The sequence below is a fragment of the Empidonax traillii genome, unplaced genomic scaffold, assembly GCF_003031625.1.
Source record: "Empidonax traillii isolate 1590-97213 ecotype Southwest subspecies unplaced genomic scaffold, ASM303162v1 scaffold142:size1213974, whole genome shotgun sequence".
Lineage (NCBI taxonomy): Eukaryota > Metazoa > Chordata > Aves > Passeriformes > Tyrannidae > Empidonax > Empidonax traillii.
In genome coordinates this window covers 178,217-196,298 of record NW_020955335.1, presented here as the reverse complement: position 1 = coordinate 196,298, position 18,082 = coordinate 178,217, and the positions used below count along the sequence as shown (strand labels likewise).

Below are 18,082 nucleotides of genomic sequence, written 5' to 3'. Positions count from 1 at the left end.
GGATGGACACGGCCAACCCCCAGTGCCCACCCTGGGGACAGCAAAGTGTGACTGAGGGGAAGAGCAGGGGGGAAAATGACAGAAATCACTGCTTAATGGGACAAAAATAAAGTGAGGTGTGAGAGAGGCGGGAGGTGAGGCCAGGGCACCCTCCCTGCTCCCAGGCTGTGTGAGGGGCTGGGGCAGCACATCCCACAGAGCAGCCACGCTCCTTGATGGATATCTCACAGTAATGAGGACAGGACAGGTCATTTCAAGTGCTCTGGTAATAACATTTTGGACAAAATGGTCCCCTCAGGTGTTTCTGAAACACCATTAGGACTATGAATGTGTAACTGGGCAACTTGCTGAGGCAGACACTGTGCAACATGGGAAGGCCAAAAAACATGGAGAGTCTTAGCCTGGAAAGCCTTTCACTGGTGTACTTTGTATAACCTGGAGCTTAATTAGAGAAGTCACTGGATAACGACAACTAGAAAAACCCTACAAACCAACAGCGAAAAAGATGCGAGTCAGTGTTGGCAACAGTAAACAAAAGCTGTTCTACCTCTCTCAAGATGCAGCATGTGGAAAATGTGTCGCAGTAATCCTGCTCACTGGGTAAGCCCTGCACACACACGTTGTGCTTCTGTAAGGTTTTTAAAGGAGTAACCATCAGAACATGGTTCTGAGGGGGTTTCGGTATCATTTTGTATTTTTAAATATTTTCTTTCTTCATGGTACAAAACATCTGAGGGCAATGCCAGAGCTTGGATGATATTAAGCTAAACATTTTTTGGGGTGAAATGAGCAAAGAGACATTTCTGTTACACGTGTGCGTGGAGAGGAGGAGTAAGGCTGTAAGGTGTGTTGGTATCCTAAACTCTGCGAGGAATCTGGATGTGTTGCACTAATTCTCGTGGCTTTTCCAGCAGCTACAGTTTGCATTTACTGCATCTCCTTTGAAGTTGGAAGCCAAGTTCCACGGGAAGGGTGAGTGGAGTGCTGAGCATTGGATGTTTGGGCAATTCTTTTGCAAACATGATTTTCAAAATTTCTGCCACCACTTGAAACAAAGAAGAAATTTTGTTTAAATATGGAAGGGCTTACCAGTGACTGGAAAGGTAACTTTTGTGAAGGTGTGCAACCTTTTACGTGCTCAGGAACCATTTATATTATATTTTTAAAATTGTAATTGTCTGAGAGTGTAACTCCCTAACTGTAGAGTCCCTGATTGCTGCTGTTGGATGTGCCTTTGCTCCTGTAAATAATCTGAGAGCCCTTCCTGCCAGTGTCCCTGGAAAGCAGCAGAGGTCTGCAATTTGTAGGCCTAGGAAAAGGAATGGGTAAGAAGTAGAAAGTTTTATTGAGAACTCAGAAAAAATAAGTTGGCAGCTGCAGCATTACCTGGATTCAGTTCCTGGGTGGGGTGTCTGTGTGTTTTCAGCCATTGGTATGGGATACAATACAATGCAAGACAGGCATTTGGATTCTAGGAGAATAATTTGTTCTCCCCCAAACAGCACAGATCCACTTGGATTAAAAAGGAAATGTTTTTATTAGTGAATTCCTGTTTTCAGTTGTCCTGCTGCTTCACCCTGAATCAGTGGTTCATTAACAAATCAAAGTATCAGCTCAGGCCAAGTGAGAAGGCAGCAAATTTGAGTAGCCATGAAGTCAAGGTGTGATGTATTTCCCAGGCTGTGTAAATCCATGTGGTAACTATCAGAGCACTTATCTGACATCCAGCTTCTCTTCCCAAGTACAGACACTACCTTCATGAAGACTGAGCTGTAGAAACATTGAAGGGATGGAAATGAGTCCTTTCATAGTTAGAAGTGTATAAAAATTGCAGCCACAACGATTTTTCATGACCTGTAACATAAAAGTGTTTTGGTCAGTTTTCTCCAAAGCTTCATCTTAACATTCTTTGCCTCAGGGCTCAATGCAGGAACTCAAAGACTGCACCAAGTTTCTATGGAAAAAAATATATCGTGGAGATAAAGAATCATTTAGAAAAGAAACTAGTTGTAATTTTGACTCCCTTTTGGTTGCTGTGAGGAGATTCAGGTGTGATATCATCATCTACCCAAATCCAGCATCAGGTCCATGTGCTTTGAGAAGCCTACAGAGTATGGGACTTACATTTATTTTAATTTTGAATTATCTTTTTGGCTGTAACAGCACAAATGACATGGGATGTTCACAGTCCAGGGATGCATTTTACAATGAAACAGTGTTAATTAAAAATTAAAATCAAACAACAGTAGCCTTTGGTGGACGAGGTAAAAGTTGTATTTGTTGATCTTTTCTGCTTATGCAAGTGCTTTCCCCTAGTTTTAAAAGTTATAACATGTTCTCAGTAAAATGAAACACACTGTATTGCTGCAATACAAGTCCCCACTTCATTCATGCTTTAAAAGTGGCTTTGATGTTAAATGACAGGCAGCTCAAATACACCACAGCACCAGAGGAGTTGTTGGGAACAGCTGGGAATGTGTTTTACATGTGGCAAATTCATGCCATAAAGTGCATTTATTTGCTTTCTAGACCGTGATCCAAACCTATGGAACAAATGCAGTTCCAGGGGTTTTGCACATAGACCTGACCGAGGGACCAGGAAGGTACAAACATCCTGTTCACTTACCAGAGACAGCAGGAAATAGCACAAAATCAGGAATAAACAACACTGGAAAGTGGGAATACGTGAATTCTATGCCCCCTTGTAGATGGCAGAAGCCTCTGACACTTCTGTTAATGGTACCTATGTGGCTTAGAGAGCACAGCCAGATCAACCCCCAAAAAAGTCACTGTCCCCGTGTAACACAGGGGAAAACACCATCAGAAAGGGTGAGCAGCTTGTAGGAATGGAAAGGATCACATTCTGGATTAGAGTACAACTGGCTTAGGAAATGTTCTAGTTTTTTCTTCTAGGGCAATTTGCACTCAATTTACCACTTACTTGATAAAAATTAAATATTTCCTGCATCCCTCCCACTGTTGGGAATACATTCTCCATGCTTCCCTCGCCTTACCTTTTCTTCTCTGGTTGTTATGGGGAAAGTTTATGGAATGAAGCAAGTCATGCAACACTCAGCAACAGTTCCATTTGGTTCAAGATTTAGTTCTTGGGCTGTTTCTTTCTCCATCTCGGAAAAACCCCGTGGAATGTGTTAACTATGGGAAGAGCTGCCCTGCTGGGCTGGGACACCTGTCACTGCACACCTGTCACCTGTGGGCTACTTTTACAGGATTAAAACATCATCTGAAACCGGCCCTGGCAATCAGCAAGAGGGAGCTCCAGAACGTGGGCATTGGTCACGTTCCCTCTGCTGTTCAGAGCAGGGGAACTGCACAGGCTGGGGCTCTTCCATCCTTGGCTCTGGGAGCACTGAACTCCAGCGGTCCTGCAGGAACAACACATACATCCCTTAGCACACAGGAACTCACAGGCCAAGTGCCATCCTTTTAGGAGAGCAGCCAGGGCTGAGCAGATTCACTGCTGGGCCAGGGCTGGAGACTCAACATTCCCCCTCTGTTTTAGAGGAGGATCTGAGCTGAGTTACCTTCAGTCACGTCAATACCTGTTGTTAGAGCATTTCCCAGAATCAAGTCTCATAGCCCAGTTTGTGAGGCTGCATCATTCCCAGACAGCTCAGGTTTCTCAGCTTTCCTCCAGGTACTTCACATGAAGGACTCCAGACTTGAACATGCAGAGGACTGTCCTTGTCACTTCACGATTGGTTGGTTGCTCAGGGATTAGATTTTTTTGTATAAAAGATGAAAATTAACGCACCTTAATCTTTTACCTTTGCTCTGTGAAATGTTTTTAAACACAACGTTTACCCTGAGTTTCCACTTTCAGAAGTTACAAATGCACCTTTTATACAGCAATAGCCTTAAGAAGTGAACAAGTAGTTACAGCAGCAAACCAGTGCCTGAGCTAAAAAAATAAAACCAGGAGCAGCCCTTTAGGGCTTCTGAATAATTTCTCTTTTTTACTTATATAGGGAAACATTTAAAAATGATGGAGGGCAGGATAACACAGACTCAAGAGGAGGAACAGCAACAGTGGTTCTTTAAAAGATTGTAGTATTTTAAAGTTCTTTTCTCACATTTGAAGGGCTCCCAAACATTGATGTGAGTTCAATCCAGGTTTCAGAAGACTCCCAGAAGTTTAAACAAGTGCACTGGGAAGGTTTGTGTTTGTAAACATTTATTCTCTTGAACTGAAAAAGGCTTGCATCAGCACACACTGTACAGACTTGCAAATTACACAGATTGAAAAAAGGTTTGTTTCATTTATGTGCAATGAATCTTTCATGTCCAGTGAGCATCTGCAAATGATGAAAACTTAAACCATTAAAAAGGTTTCCAGCACTTATCAAACACAATTATCGTAGCGTGAAAAGGAAGAGAGAGAGAGCCATACTGGTGGGGACACAATTAAAGTGCAAACATTTTGTCACTTGTGAAGATACATTTTAGTTTCTTCACACTTCTGCTAAAAAGAAGTATTAAAATGTGATTCAGTGAACATTCTTTAGAACCCATTCATATTCCCCTTTAAATGATTATTAAACTTGCTGGATCAGAAGCAAATCCTTCAAGGGTACAACACTGTAATTTCTTTTGACATTGAGTGAATTGCAAAGGAAAATGACACCTAAGGAGTTAGTTACGGAAAGGGTATTTTTTTTTCCTTAAAAAAATCCCAAAGAAAAAGAAAAAAGGAAACCACAAGGGACAAAGAACAGGTTAACTTGAAGATTTGGGGTAGTTTGCTAGAAAATGAATGTAATTCCTTGAAAATGGTTCTCTTTTCCCCTCCACCAATCCTCAGGTTCCTGCCTTGGAATGGACAGCTGTGTGCTGGCTGTGAAAAGGGATTATAAAATACAAATCTGCATATGGATTTTTATGAACATCTGCTGTACAATAGAACTTTGGATCTGATACAAGATTTCAAAAATATAAAACGAAACTACTATAAAAGTAGGGGGCATTTCCACAGCATTCCTCACGGAAAGCTGCCTGTCGCCAAGATGATTCCTTGCTATTGTCCGGGATTAACTCTGGAACTTTTCTTCTTCATCTCGCTGCATTCACCGGGCGATTCGTTCTTCGGTGGCAGATGTCGTGTGACAAGACATCCCAGGAGTCTCCGTGCAGGGAACAGAGACCCCGTGACATCAACCCAACGCGGGAGGGGAGAACACGGAAGCAGGAACGGCCGAGTGTCCGCGGTGGAACTGCTACTGAGAGCTGGCCCTCTCCAGGCCGTGCAGCTCGTGGTGCTTCTTGCTGCTCCTCAGCCTGAACTTGCCCACTGAGGTACCGCTCTGCTTCTTCAGCGCGCTCTGCGCCGCCGCCGCGCTGGGGAAGGCGGCCAGGACGGTGTAGGCGGAGGCCAAGTCACTGGGCTTGCCCGGCTCGTCCCCGGCCGAGCGGCGCTGCTGGGGCTGCGAGCGCGGGCACTGCGCGTCCCGCACCCACCGGATCTGCGCCCCCGCCTTCGACAGTTCCCCAAAGAGCTTCTCGGCCTCCAGCCGCGTGATGCCCTCCGGCAGCTCAGTAATTTCTAGGACCTTTCCCGCAGCTGAAAGGAGAAAAGCGGACGGATCTGAGTTGGGGGTTGTACTCAATCAGACAACGCGCGCGACGGGAAATGAGTTATTTCGTGCTTGTATCTCCACTTGGCCCATACCAAAAGCACAGGCTTCCCATTCCTGGGATTCCAAAGAGCCTTTTGCTTTCACACTTAACACTACTCACAAATGCAAGCGTACAAACAGAAGCTGAGAATACAGAGAAGGTCATCAGAACAGAGAGGGAATGATAATAAAATCATCACCCACTCGTTTTACAGCAGGTTTCAGAACTCACTAGAGCATCCCACTGGCTTTGCCTGGTAACTCTCCACTCATGATCATGCCAAAAAAACTAGTCTGTCTTCTCTATAAAAACCTCTCTCCAGTAAATTGCAAAGAATGTAACAATCATTTTTTTTTCTAACTAAGAGTTGATGGGAGGTAACACCTGCAGCAAAAATTGTTTGCAGTAAAGGTATGAAGGTGCTGCCGGGTTTTATCTGGATGTGTCTTTACCACCTCCAAGGAGCTAATCTGTAGATATCCTACCATGTCCCCCAAATCCATCAGATCATTTATATTAGGACGGGGAAAATTAAAAAAGAAAAAGCACAAATAATTTGTGGTTTACTTCTGATTTCACTTCTTTTGCCAGTAAAAGGAAGCAGGAGTACCTATAATTAATATTTAATGTCACAATACAATAGAATTTACATCCAGTAAACTGACAAATTTGCTTTTCCTTTTAGCACTCCCCAAACCTGAACTTCTCTGGTCTTTTCTTCAGCCTTCAAAACTACACTTTTCTAATTTAATCTCCTTCTTCCCCTCTCTCCAGCTCATGTCTTCCTCTCCATCCTTACGTCTCCAGTGTTTGCCATGTCCGTTTGTGTCCAATTTCTCTCTCCTGTGCTTTTCTTATACCTTCCCAAGGCACAAGAATTCCCACCCCCACAGTTCATTTTCCCACAGGCCTGTGTGTCAGCAGTTGTGTACCTGGTTCTCCTGCCCCAAGGTCTGTTGAAGCAGCCTTCTTTGCTGGTTTCTTTCCCCTGTTCCCATGTCTGTTCCCAGGCTGACACTGGAAAGATTGACACAAACCATGGACTTTAGTGACAATGCATCAGTATCTCAAAATGCCTACTCAGCTCAGGGGAAAGCAGTGCCAGGGGTGTCTGGAAAGTGACCTGCACTACCACGGTAAGGAAAAGATTTCCATGTCCAATTTTAGTTTTGTAATCCTACAGTTGGGCACATTCAATCCTTGGCTTCAGGAGAAAGGGATGGGATAAAAAAATCCCCTTAAATCTTCTGGGAAGAAGAACCCCTGCCCCTGCCCCTGCCCCAGCCACCACATCCTGAGCTGGCACTGGGTACAACTGAGCAAGGCAGAGGCAGGGGGGCTGTGTCCCTAAAATCAAATAGATGGCAAGACTTAACTTTGTTAACACTGATATTTTGGGTTGGTTCTTCTTATAGGACACAAACCCACTCTTTGTTTAGAAGTGCCCATGTGTATTTTTTCATTGTAGTTTAAATTGTTATTTAAATAAAAGAAAATCCTTTTAGCCAAGGGTCTTTTAGATTTTTAGAATTAGCCAGTGAATTGCTTAACATCAAAAAAATCGTAATGTACACTGTGCCTAAAAGCCAAATTTCAGACAAATGTTTCTCACTTTTTTTTTTTAATACAACAAACAAGAACAAAGGGAAGTATTGACACAGAATAAAAAATGCTTGGAAAGCAAGCACCTTCCCCTCAGCTGCTTTGCTAGTGCAATAACACATTCCCCTGTTCAGGGTGGTTATAATGGCTGTCCTAAATTACTTTTTCATTGTTGGCAGGAGATTGTTCTCTTTAATACCTGTTGGCTTGTTACTTGTCCTCGTAATAAAGATGGATTGTATTGCAGGGGTTGGCCAAGCAATGGGTATCTGGCATCTCCTTAAAGAGAAAGGTAATTAGAAGGGTTTTTGTGTTATATATGCAAGTTCCTCTTACGATGTTTGTGTTCCACAGAAGAGAGAGCAGTGACTGTGCCCAAAGCTGTGTCTGCTGGGCTCACAAACCCACACCAGGCACAAACCAAGGGCACTCACACACCAGCCCCAAGACGACAAGGTACAAGCTCTCCAGTACGTAAGGATTACAATGAAAGTTTTGCTTCATTGCAGTCTTATCTAAGCCCTCTCATCTCAAAATGAGCTTAATAAGTCCAAAGCTCCCCTCAGCATGCTAATTTAGTAATTTTTGTGCTTATATCCCTGATTAGAGCCAAGGACATCTTCACATTCCCATTTGTGGCAAGGATCCACAAAGACAATGCACTAGGAGTTTTCAGTAATCCGAGCAGATTAAGGAGCTGAGAGGTGTGCTTGGAACAGGCCTCCTGGAATTTCTACAACATCTGAATACAAAGCAATCCCAGAGATTATGCAGCAGGTAAGACCAAGACAGACAAGAAAACACGGGTTTCTTTATCAATGAGGAAGACATATAGAATTTTCTCCAAGTTTTGTTTTAAAATAAATCTTTGGGTAAAACAGACCCATTAATTTTGAGTTTGGGAATTTTTTGCTCACGACAAAGGGGTTTTAATAATTTGTTTTTTAAACATTACCAACTATCCCATCTCAGTGAAAACTCCCTGTTTTCTGTTTTTCTGTTAACATGGCAGCAGAGGACTGAAGTTCCTCTACAAGGAATTGTTTCTGTCTGTGGGTGGGTACTGTCTGAAATACTGACTGAAGCAGCAGCAGCACTGGGGTCTCTGGAGGCTTTGATCCCATCCTGATTCCACAGGGGAATGAAGAATGAATGCTTGCTTAGGCAGTGGTTTGATCTCAGCTCGTGATTTACAGTTAAAACTTGAAGCCAAATTCTAGCAAACATTTTATTAACATTTTCAGTGCTGAAATGGGGAATTTCACAATATGTGAAAGCCAGTGGGGCTACAGAAGCTCTCCCACTAACAAGGAGATCAAAAGCCTTTGAGAGTGTGGGGACGGTGGCAGTGAAGTTGTCCATGATGCCTGAGTGAATAATTTCGGCAACTCTGCTTCAACAGCAATACCACTGAAGGGAGCTGAACTTGTACTTTAAAACATTCAGACAGAAAACACACATCGTGGTTAACTGAAAACGTACCTTGTGCAGGGACAAAAGGTCTAGAAAACTGGGACACAATAGAAAGGGGTGTTAAGGTGGGACGGATGTTCTTCATGTTGGACAGCTGAGCTGGTGCTGGTGACTGCGCCGGTGAGGTGACAGGACTGCCTAGTTGAGGACTGTGCTGCAACTGGAACAAACAACACATTAGTGGTCTAAAAATTACCTACTTCAACAAGCCAAACAGCCCCCTCAGCCTTCAAAGGCCGAAGTGAAGTTAAAATAGATGTATGTTATTATTAAATATATGCTGAGCAGTTTTAATTCTCCAAGAAGAACTTTTGCAGAGCCATGCAGAGGTGCAGTTTACTCAGATCAGGCCCCAGCTCCCACCTGGGCAGCACCGTCTAAAGTGCTGAGTTCCGTGGCCTTGTGCCCCCGGGGGTGGTCACAGTAGTACTTGCTGTGCTTCCTCTGCGGAGGGGACGGGTTCCGGGGCTGGGCATTGCTGGGGATGTTGAGCTGCATCATCACCACCCCCCCGCCTGGAGGGGGCGCTACTGCTGCAAGACACGGAGCCAGAGGGTACAGTTACTCATCACACGGCCCACGGCAGGCAGGGATTCACACAACAGGGAAACGACATCAGGAACCTTTGGCTAAATAAGCTGCTCCGGCCCAGAAAACTAGAGTAGTATCTTCTGGGCAGTTACATTTCCGCTATCACATACATCTGCAACAGTAACTTAGAGAGGGCCTCCCAAGAAGAGAGAGTGGAGCCACAAACTCATTGCAGAGAATATTTTAGGAAGCAATCACTCTATTCAATAGTAGCTGGAAGCACTCAACATTCACTGCAGTTTCTGTCAGAGCAATGTGTTGCAGGATGTGATGTGAAGCAAAACCACTTTAAAATGAGAAGTTCCCTGGTTAGTTTCACATGATGCACAGCAATGCAGACTCCAAATGGCATCTATCAGAAAGATCTGGGATCAGCCTTTAGTCTGGGCTCTAGGCAAGCTTACCCTCCCTTACAAGTTCTCTGTAGGGACACTCTCCTGGGCAGATGCTGCAAGTGGATCCCACATCCTGCACCACTCGGGTGCTGTGGCAGCTACAGCAGTGGCAGTCAGGGGAGAACACCTGAACATCCAGCACTGTTCCATGAGCTTTCCCAGCAGGAACTGTGACGAAAGCCTGCCCAACACAGAAACCATCTTCCCCTTCTGTCCTGGCTGTGCCCCAGGTAACTTACAGAATGTCCTTTCTACTTGGAAATGGTTGTTTGCAGTTTCCCTCTCTGCTCTCCCCACTGTTCTCAGCATTTCTCAGAAACCACGGTTAAAACACAGGGTTTAACCATCATTTAATCACCATCTTTAAAGCAGGACTCTGCAATCTTCTCAGTGTTACACCTGTGTCACCTCATCAGTTAGAACAGCCAGATGATAAAATGCATTCAGCTGGTAAGTTTTAAAATGGCCTATTGTTTTCACTACCCCTGGGCTCCCCAGAAACAGACTTCTTCAAAAACCAAACTAAACAATGTAGAATAATGAACTCAACATTTAAACTGCATCAGCCTTTGGAAATTGTATTCAGGAATATTTATTATATTGATAAATGAACTATCAGTGTTTTCACATCTATACTTTATTTTTAAAGGCCAGAAGTTCTACCCACATGTTACAGATTGCAATGGAAGCACCAGATACTTGGCCACCTTTAGCAGAGGATATAAATTTAGGAGTCCCTGCAGGAGCCACACTGTGAGTATTTCTGTTTTGTTGCACAGCAGAATAAAATACAGCTCTGTTTATGACTGCTGCATAATCAGAATAATATATAACAACAGTTTCCAAGTGGCAAAGCCACAGGCTTATGTAAACCTGAGATGTACCAAACACCTCTATACACACTACATTTAACACACCAAAATGGGGCTCATTTTAATATTCTATGCATATATTTATAAAGGCTATAAATGATAGTTATTTCCATCTTAGTGGTTTATAGCACAGTATTTTATTCTGCAGCACTCCAGCAGACTCTTTTGATTTTGTTCTGTGAGAATAGAACCCCCAACAAAAACGCTCCTGTCTTTTGAAACCACCTACAGCACCATTTCTAAAAATGTGCCACAATCTGAAATGCAATTTCAATGGCAAAAGAAAACTTTGTGCATCCAGAAAAATCTTCTTTCTACTTCTTCTAGTTCCACAGCCTTTCAGTAAGTGGAAATAAATGGAATTTTTTTCCTAAATAGGCATCCTGACAACATGAAGTGTCACACCACAGATAAGTCAGTTTGTAGACACTTTATCACCTGTCAAATCCCACGGGAAGGGAAACCCAGAAGGAATCCTTCAAAGCCTTCCCAGATTTACAGCCTGGCCCTCTGTAACACAGCTCTGCTCCTTGCCTGTACCTCCCCAGTGGCCTGGATTCAGCCCCTCAGTGTCACTAAAAAGCACATTTTTCTTTATTCTCAGAATTTGTTCTCCCTCCCCCATACAGGGCTTCCCCTTTTCTCAAACTTCTTTAAGTCACAGTTTAACAGGTCTGAACCAGACCATCCAAACTGCACAAAACCTGCACTTCCAGGAGAGATCAGGAGGGCAGAAAAACCCAAACTAGCGCAAGGCCCACTTTGGATATTCTGAAATTACAACATTCCCGAATTAAAGCCAAACAAACTGGAAGCAAAGCTGCCCATGAACTATAATAAACTGCCAATCCAGCTATCTTGCCACCTAACTGCACGTTATCTATTTACTCATAAACAGGTTCTATAAATATCTTCAAAGATAACGTTTGTCAGACACGCCACATCTGTAGCAGAATCTGGGTCACTGACCTAGGGTGGTTCCATCGACTGCTTGCTTGCAAAATACTGACATAGCACTATTTGAGATGCCAGAAATGTATCACATTCCCTCCTGGCAAGATAAAGACACTGAGCTCACAGGATTGTTCTAGAATCTCCTGTCTGGAGGCTCAGACCAACCCTAGTGCTCTTACCTTCCTGACCAGTCCATCAGTGTTATCCTTGGAACTTCAGAGTTTTAAGTGTTTGGACATCAACATTTCTAAAGGTTTCACGGATTGACAGGTTCTGTGTCACCAGTGTTTTCAAACACACTGAGGCTGCTACTTACACCCCTTCTAAAAATCCCCCACGTGTCTGTAGAGCCAAACCTTCTGAACGTGTTTTAAGTGCTTTGCTAAGTGACCTTTACCTGCTGAAGGCCTCTCCAGGCTGGCTATTGCTTCACTTTAGTTCCAAGCTGTCAATTTAGGAGTTAAAATAATAGCAATTCAGATGAAGAATTACAAAAGAACCTCAGAGCTGGCCCTGGAGTTGCAGTTGTCGCAGCAGTTCTAGCAGTTAGCCATGAAATCTGAGCATTAACAGCAGGTTCTAGACAGAGTGGCTTAGATGAAAATCCCAGTAAAAGATACCTTTTTTTGGCTGCATGATGGACAGAGCAGTGGGTGAACTTTTACATGATGAGGGTGGAGACACTATGCTGTAGTGCACAAGGGAAGCAGCCTGTTGTGGCTTTGACTTGGATGAAGGTGGCAATAATGTAGGAGGTGATGGCTTCTGACTTGAGTGGTTGCTATAAACTATGGAAGTAAAAGCAGTAAATAAGGCTACCATGAAAACACAACACCCCACACAGCTTCCAAGTACTTTTAGCTTTTCAGCAGGTCAAGAAGCGACCTCTCCTCTATCCAAACCCAGAACACAGTTTGCAAACTCTCCTCAGGACCTCTTAAGAAAATCACCACTCCTGCTCTGTTAGTGAGATCTAGAACGTGCTTGAGTCGAAGAGCTGAGTAACTGCACTGCTGCCAAAGTGCACCTCACTCCTTCTGTCAAATGCAGACCCAAACCTCAACATTCTCAGACCCATCTGGCTATTGAGGAAAGGATGAAAGTCATTCTGCTGACATGCAGCTCCCAGGTCTGTCCCAGCTCACAAGTGGCCATACAAGGCACTGTGATGTGCCTTGAAGGATTTCAATCAAAACCAAATTGAGACGTCAAATCAACCTGCCTCAGGTTAAAAAAGGGACATAAATAAATTCAGATATGGAGCAAAGGGCAACAGAATACAGCAGTTAACTGTAAATCAAACCCTAAATAGCAAATATCTAATCACACAGCACAGTAATAACAATAAAGAATTATTTTAAGCTTTATTCTCCCAACCTGCACACTGCTGTCCTTGGAGCTGCTGGGAGTTGCAGGGTGATGTTGTTCTAGGAAACTGTATCTGCTCCGATCCAGGAGGCTGCAAATATCCTACTGATGAACTGTAACAATAAAAACAGAACATGACTAACAGGCATTTGTGCCCCACTCATTGATTTCATCACGACCGCTGCATCTGCTGTCTCCACGTGCTGCAAGTCACCGAGATGCAGTACTTTTGATTCAGTATTCCCACCCACGCCCGAATCTGCTCATTCTTCAGAGGACTGAAGTTCCACACCTGTTCTTTGGCAAAAACACAAGCCCTGCCTACACTGAGAAGCTGTACTAATTTCACCTGTTTTGACACGCTATTTCTGTGCCCATTGCACTAGATCAGCATAAAGACACGGAGAAGAAGAATAAAAAGCCAGCTTTTTCCTCAGTTAACCAGAATTTGGGATGCAGTCTCTCAGCTGGCAGGATGGCCCCACAGAGCTGAGGCAGCTGATTCAGCAACCAATCCACACAGCCCAGAGAGGGAATTGTCTTTCCATGGCATTTCTGAACGGGGCGTGGGAAAAAGAAGATGACTCAAGGGGATAAAAAACATTCAGCTGTTTGTAACGTGTAGGAAAGGGATAACTTTAACAGTTTATTTATGCCAGGTATTTTTTTAAGGGTAATCAGGGGAAAAACAGGTAATTAAGAGACATAATGAGATTCTATCATACACAAACTGCTCAGCCAGAACATCAGGTAGGTGGAGCACAGTCAGAACGGTGCCTATAGAATCCTGAACTAACAGATAAACTTTTTGAGAAAAAAAAATTCCTTCAAGTTCTGGGAAAAAAGTGGGTTTATTCCTGTTGGACTTACCATTTTTACCTATGTTTTCACAAGTTTGTCCCATCCTTTGTCCCACAGTTCAATTATATAATTTTAATTTAAAGATGCCCTTCCATTAAAGCAGACAAAACCCACTGAAAACTAACCCAGCTTCTCTTCTGCCTACTGCTCCTATTTCTCAGTGCCAAAACCTGTAGGTTTGGCACTTTCAGCTCCAGCAGAACAGCATCCTGCTCTCCCTGTCAGTGCTGCAGCAGAACTACTCTGAGGAAAGCCAGATGCTGTCATGAGTCTGCTCTGAATTCCTAACAAATGGTTCCCTGTTCAAAAGAGAGGGACATTCTAACTGGCACAAAAGATCAAGCAACAAAACTTACTTCAAAAAAAGCCTGGGATTATGCCTACCTGTGACTTCACTGAACCTCAAGCAGAACTACAGAAAAGGATTAAAACCCTTCAGAGACAGAAGGAAGGAGAATTCAGATTTCAGTAGTGAAGGCATGAGGCAATGACACAAATACTACTGAAGCCTCTGCACTCACAAAAGGATGAAACAAGCTCCACACTGCCTCTGCTTGTTTAAAAGCTGCCAGGTACTTTTAAATGCTGCACATTTCTAAGTTCAAAAAACTAGAGAGAGAAATATTTGTAGCAAGCAAAAATCCTAATTAATTCTTTGAGGTCCGTGCCTGCGTGTTCTCACACCCTCAGACTGTACTGGGGACACACACGGATATGCAGGGAGGGCTGGACGGGGAGGTAGGAGAAAAAGAAGAAAGGATATTTGTCAAACAAAAGCCAAACATAGGAATTGTTTCTATCCTTGTTTCATTCTGGCATTCAGATTCTTTTTTCTCTACATGTTATTAAAGAAGTGCCCTTGACTGACCCACTCAAATGTTCCTGCAAAAGGCATCGCTGCTGAGCACCAGGGGCTTCAGGGGGAGGAGCAGAAAATTCCAGAGGTGGAACTGCAGTGAAGTGTGGCTGAAGGTGATATGGAGAGTGTTCTCCAGCCCTGCAGGTCTGTCCCAATGACAGCAGTGCTGGTTGTTTCAGTGAATTGCATCAGAGCAACAATCAATAGACAGAGTGTCTAAGTCTGCCTTCAAACACGCTTTAATATCTGCAGGGCTGAAAGCAGATCCTGGCAGCTCTACAGAGCCATTAAACCTCCAGTATCAGCTCAACTCACCTTAAATTGTTCTGCTGACCCGATGGAATGACACTGTAGTAAACTGGCATTCCTGTGGTGGGCAATCCTTGGCTGGACTGGCTGGGAATGATGACAGGCTGCTGATATGTCTGCTGGGGCACTGCTTGGGAACCTTGAGGCACCGAAACCTGCAACGGGAAACATGCTCAGACCTCCTGGTGCAGACAGGGCTCCCTTCTGCCTCCTGACCATCCTGGCTGATACAGGAGTTAAAAAAACACAAACCCAGAAACTGAAAGAATTTCTGGGATTCTCTACATCCAGAAGACCAGTGGTAACAGTAGTCGAAATTAAAGTGCTTTGTTAAAAAAAAACCCTTCTTCTCCAAAAATGGAAATGTTGGTTCCAAGGGACTCCATCAATTAACAAGAGATTTTCTCTGCAAAAAAAAGTGGGGTGGTGGGGAAGGAAATCTTACAGGCTTTTCTTCCCCACCCTCTGGATATAACAGCAACTAACACAGCACTTCGCTTTAACCAGGACTAGAACTTGTACACTTGTGACAGACTTTTTTCTCACGTCAGTTGTGGGTTTGTGTTGTTTAATTTCTGTCCCCTGCTTACAGCTTTCTGTCATTTACAAAGCAATGCTCTAAAGAAACAAACACTCAAGCACACGGCAGAGTGACTGGAAAGTCATGAATACATCACTCACCTGGTAAGATGGCACTGAAGGATATGGAACAATCACACCTTGAATTTGATTCCCAACGTTGTTGTGTTGGCCACTGACTAGATTTTGATTCTGAGACTGCTGAACTCCAACTAAACCCTGGTAGTTTTGCTGCTGGTTGGGCAAAATCTGGTAACCTGAAATTATACATTTAAATCTTACTTTGGAATAATGAACACATTTGACACACAGTTGTCTATGTGAAAATGTGTGTAGCATTTCCCAATGGCTTGTTAAATCCAGCAACTTCATACCAGTTGAACTTCTCATGCATATAAAAGAAGCCAACATTAAAATTAATAATTTATTCACTTGGATTCAGCATGAAATCCTACAATACTGTTGGCAGTGCTGCTCCCACATGCTGCAGGATTTATCTGCACCGGAGTTCCATGCATTAACACCTCCAAAGCACTTGAACAGAGCATGCCAGACAATATCAACCCAATCCATGGTCTGTGACAAGGTCATTCCAGGCACATCAGTTTTGAGATTCCAGCTGTGCCAAGGTCAGCTGGTGCTCAGGTGCCCAGGGGTCAGAGCATCTTGACTGCGATTCAGAACTGAATCCACTTCAGGAATATTTGTGTAAAGCAAATCTTTTACAAAGGGACAATTTCTACTGCAATCTGTGATGCTGAAACCAACTGGGAGCCAAGAAAAATCTTCCAGGCAGAAGCCCCATTGGTGTACAGTGGAAAACCTTCATACTCAAAGTTATCTTAGGGATAAAAAGATTTTCAAAACCACCCCTCCATAGTGTCTCTACAGCAGTTTATTATTGCTTAAACTGTAGCCTTCAAAAAATGCCTCAGAAAATCCCACCCCCCAAAGCCCAAACCAAGACCCCCCAAGCATGAGTGCCAAATCTGTGCATTTACTAAATCCAACCTGAGCTCCCCCTTCGTTCTCTTTTCACAAAGCATATCCAGGGAACCGCTCCCATGAGCCAACACATGCATGACACAATCCTTGCTGTCATTTCTGTCATACAGCTGTGCACTACTTACCCTGTCAGCAAAGCACTGTCAGTGTTTCTGAGACAAACCACTTATCGCTCCACACTAACAAAACTGGGCTTGTCAAGATGCACTGACGGCCAGAGGAGTCTGTGTGTGAGCTGGACACGTTCCCAGTCTACTGACCTCGACACTGCCCATGCTCCCTACCTTGGCACAGAGCTATAACAAAGCAAATTTAGCTGCAAAAACTCACTCGGCTCGTCTTTAAACTCCGCTCAAAGAATGGGATGGTCTATTCTGGAAGTCGTTCAGTTCCCACAAAACACCTTTTTGTGAACAACACCCACCAGTGCTCAGTGATGCCCCCCACCCAGGCTACATGGACACTGTGCACTAACAGCCTCAGCTCGCTGTCTCCACGGAAATTGCAACAAGGAGCACTAAAAGCAGACTGTTTGTTAACAGAATCAAATATCGCTTCAGAAAATGAAAGGGAAGAAGGTTGAGTTGGTTAAAACCAAGACAGCCGTTCATTACACAACGCTGTAAATATTTGCAGATAGACAAAACTGCAGAACAATGCATGCTTGAGGGAGGATTAGTGATTAAATTTTTAATAACACTTAAGTTTGAACTATGCAGAAAATCCCCTTCGTATCTGTAATAAACAAAATGTTTAAATATGCTTCGTTCCAAAATGATCTACAGTCCCTAAAAGCAGGAGAACGGGCAGTTGTGGTGTGTGACAGACCCAATCAATTGCCATGGAGCTGGGAGTAGTTTTTCAGCTTTTTCTGGCACTTCCAGAGACAGACACGATCAATTTTGCCAGCAGAGAGAACTGGAACCACACAAATCAACTGCCACGGAGGTTCCCCTGAGCGCTCCAAAGAATGCTCTATTTTTAGCCTCACAATTTCACCTCTGCAGAGATGGGCTGACAGAAATGCAGCTCTCAGCACAAAGCCCACACCTGCCACAGCAGTCTGTCCCATGGCACAGAAATACCCTGACACTGCAGGTAAAAAAAAAAAGCATGCTGCTTAATATTTACGTAATTTAAAAAAATCACTGTTAATAGTTAATTTACAGAATATAGAAGTACATTTTGTGAATAACACACCAAGAGTGAGAAACAGCCTTTATTCAGGAACAGAGGAGCCAGTACAACCACTTGGTTAACAGGCTGGGAGTTGCTGAGCTTGGTTACAACTATTACAACCACAGCTACTGTTACGACTCAAATAGTTTTATCCCTGGGCCTTGAGCACAAGCCAGTTGAAGTTCAGCTGATGTTCCTACAAGAATTGCAGTTCAGATGGATTTTTTACTCCCCCTGTAGTCAGGTCTCACGGTAACTGGCTTGCACGATCGTGGCAATCAGAAATGCCTTTTTCTTACAGAGAGTTTTCTTCTCTCAACATCTTTTGGGCAACCAAAGCATTTTTTTTAAAGGTGAACCCCCCACGTTTCCCCTGAGGCCCCTTTAAAAAGGAAGGCAGG

At 43.7% G+C, this 18,082-nt stretch overlaps 1 protein-coding gene across 12 annotated transcripts in view; it reads right to left on the bottom strand.

The window, feature by feature from the left end:
- Positions 1 to 4,178: 4,178 nt before the first annotated feature.
- R3HDM1 (R3H domain containing 1) overlaps positions 4,179 to 18,082 on the bottom strand; it is a 72,958-nt gene continuing 59,054 nt past the window's right edge. For 5 of the 12 annotated variants that reach the window (XM_027884301.1, XM_027884303.1, XM_027884304.1 and 2 more), the window contains 9 exons: positions 15,600 to 15,754; positions 14,925 to 15,073; positions 12,899 to 13,002; positions 12,142 to 12,309; positions 9,073 to 9,242; positions 8,719 to 8,869; positions 7,436 to 7,515; positions 6,567 to 6,651; positions 4,179 to 5,578 (listed from right to left, as the gene is read on the bottom strand). In XM_027884301.1, coding sequence (XP_027740102.1) covers positions 5,235 to 5,578; positions 6,567 to 6,651; positions 7,436 to 7,515; positions 8,719 to 8,869; positions 9,073 to 9,242; positions 12,142 to 12,309; positions 12,899 to 13,002; positions 14,925 to 15,073; positions 15,600 to 15,754 — 1,406 coding nt within the window. In that variant the 3' untranslated portion in view covers positions 4,179 to 5,234. The remainder of the gene's footprint in view (positions 5,579 to 6,566; positions 6,652 to 7,435; positions 7,516 to 8,718; positions 8,870 to 9,072; positions 9,243 to 12,141; positions 12,310 to 12,898; positions 13,003 to 14,924; positions 15,074 to 15,599; positions 15,755 to 18,082) is intronic. The other 7 variants (XM_027884305.1, XM_027884309.1, XM_027884311.1 and 4 more) reach the window with 4 other exon arrangements.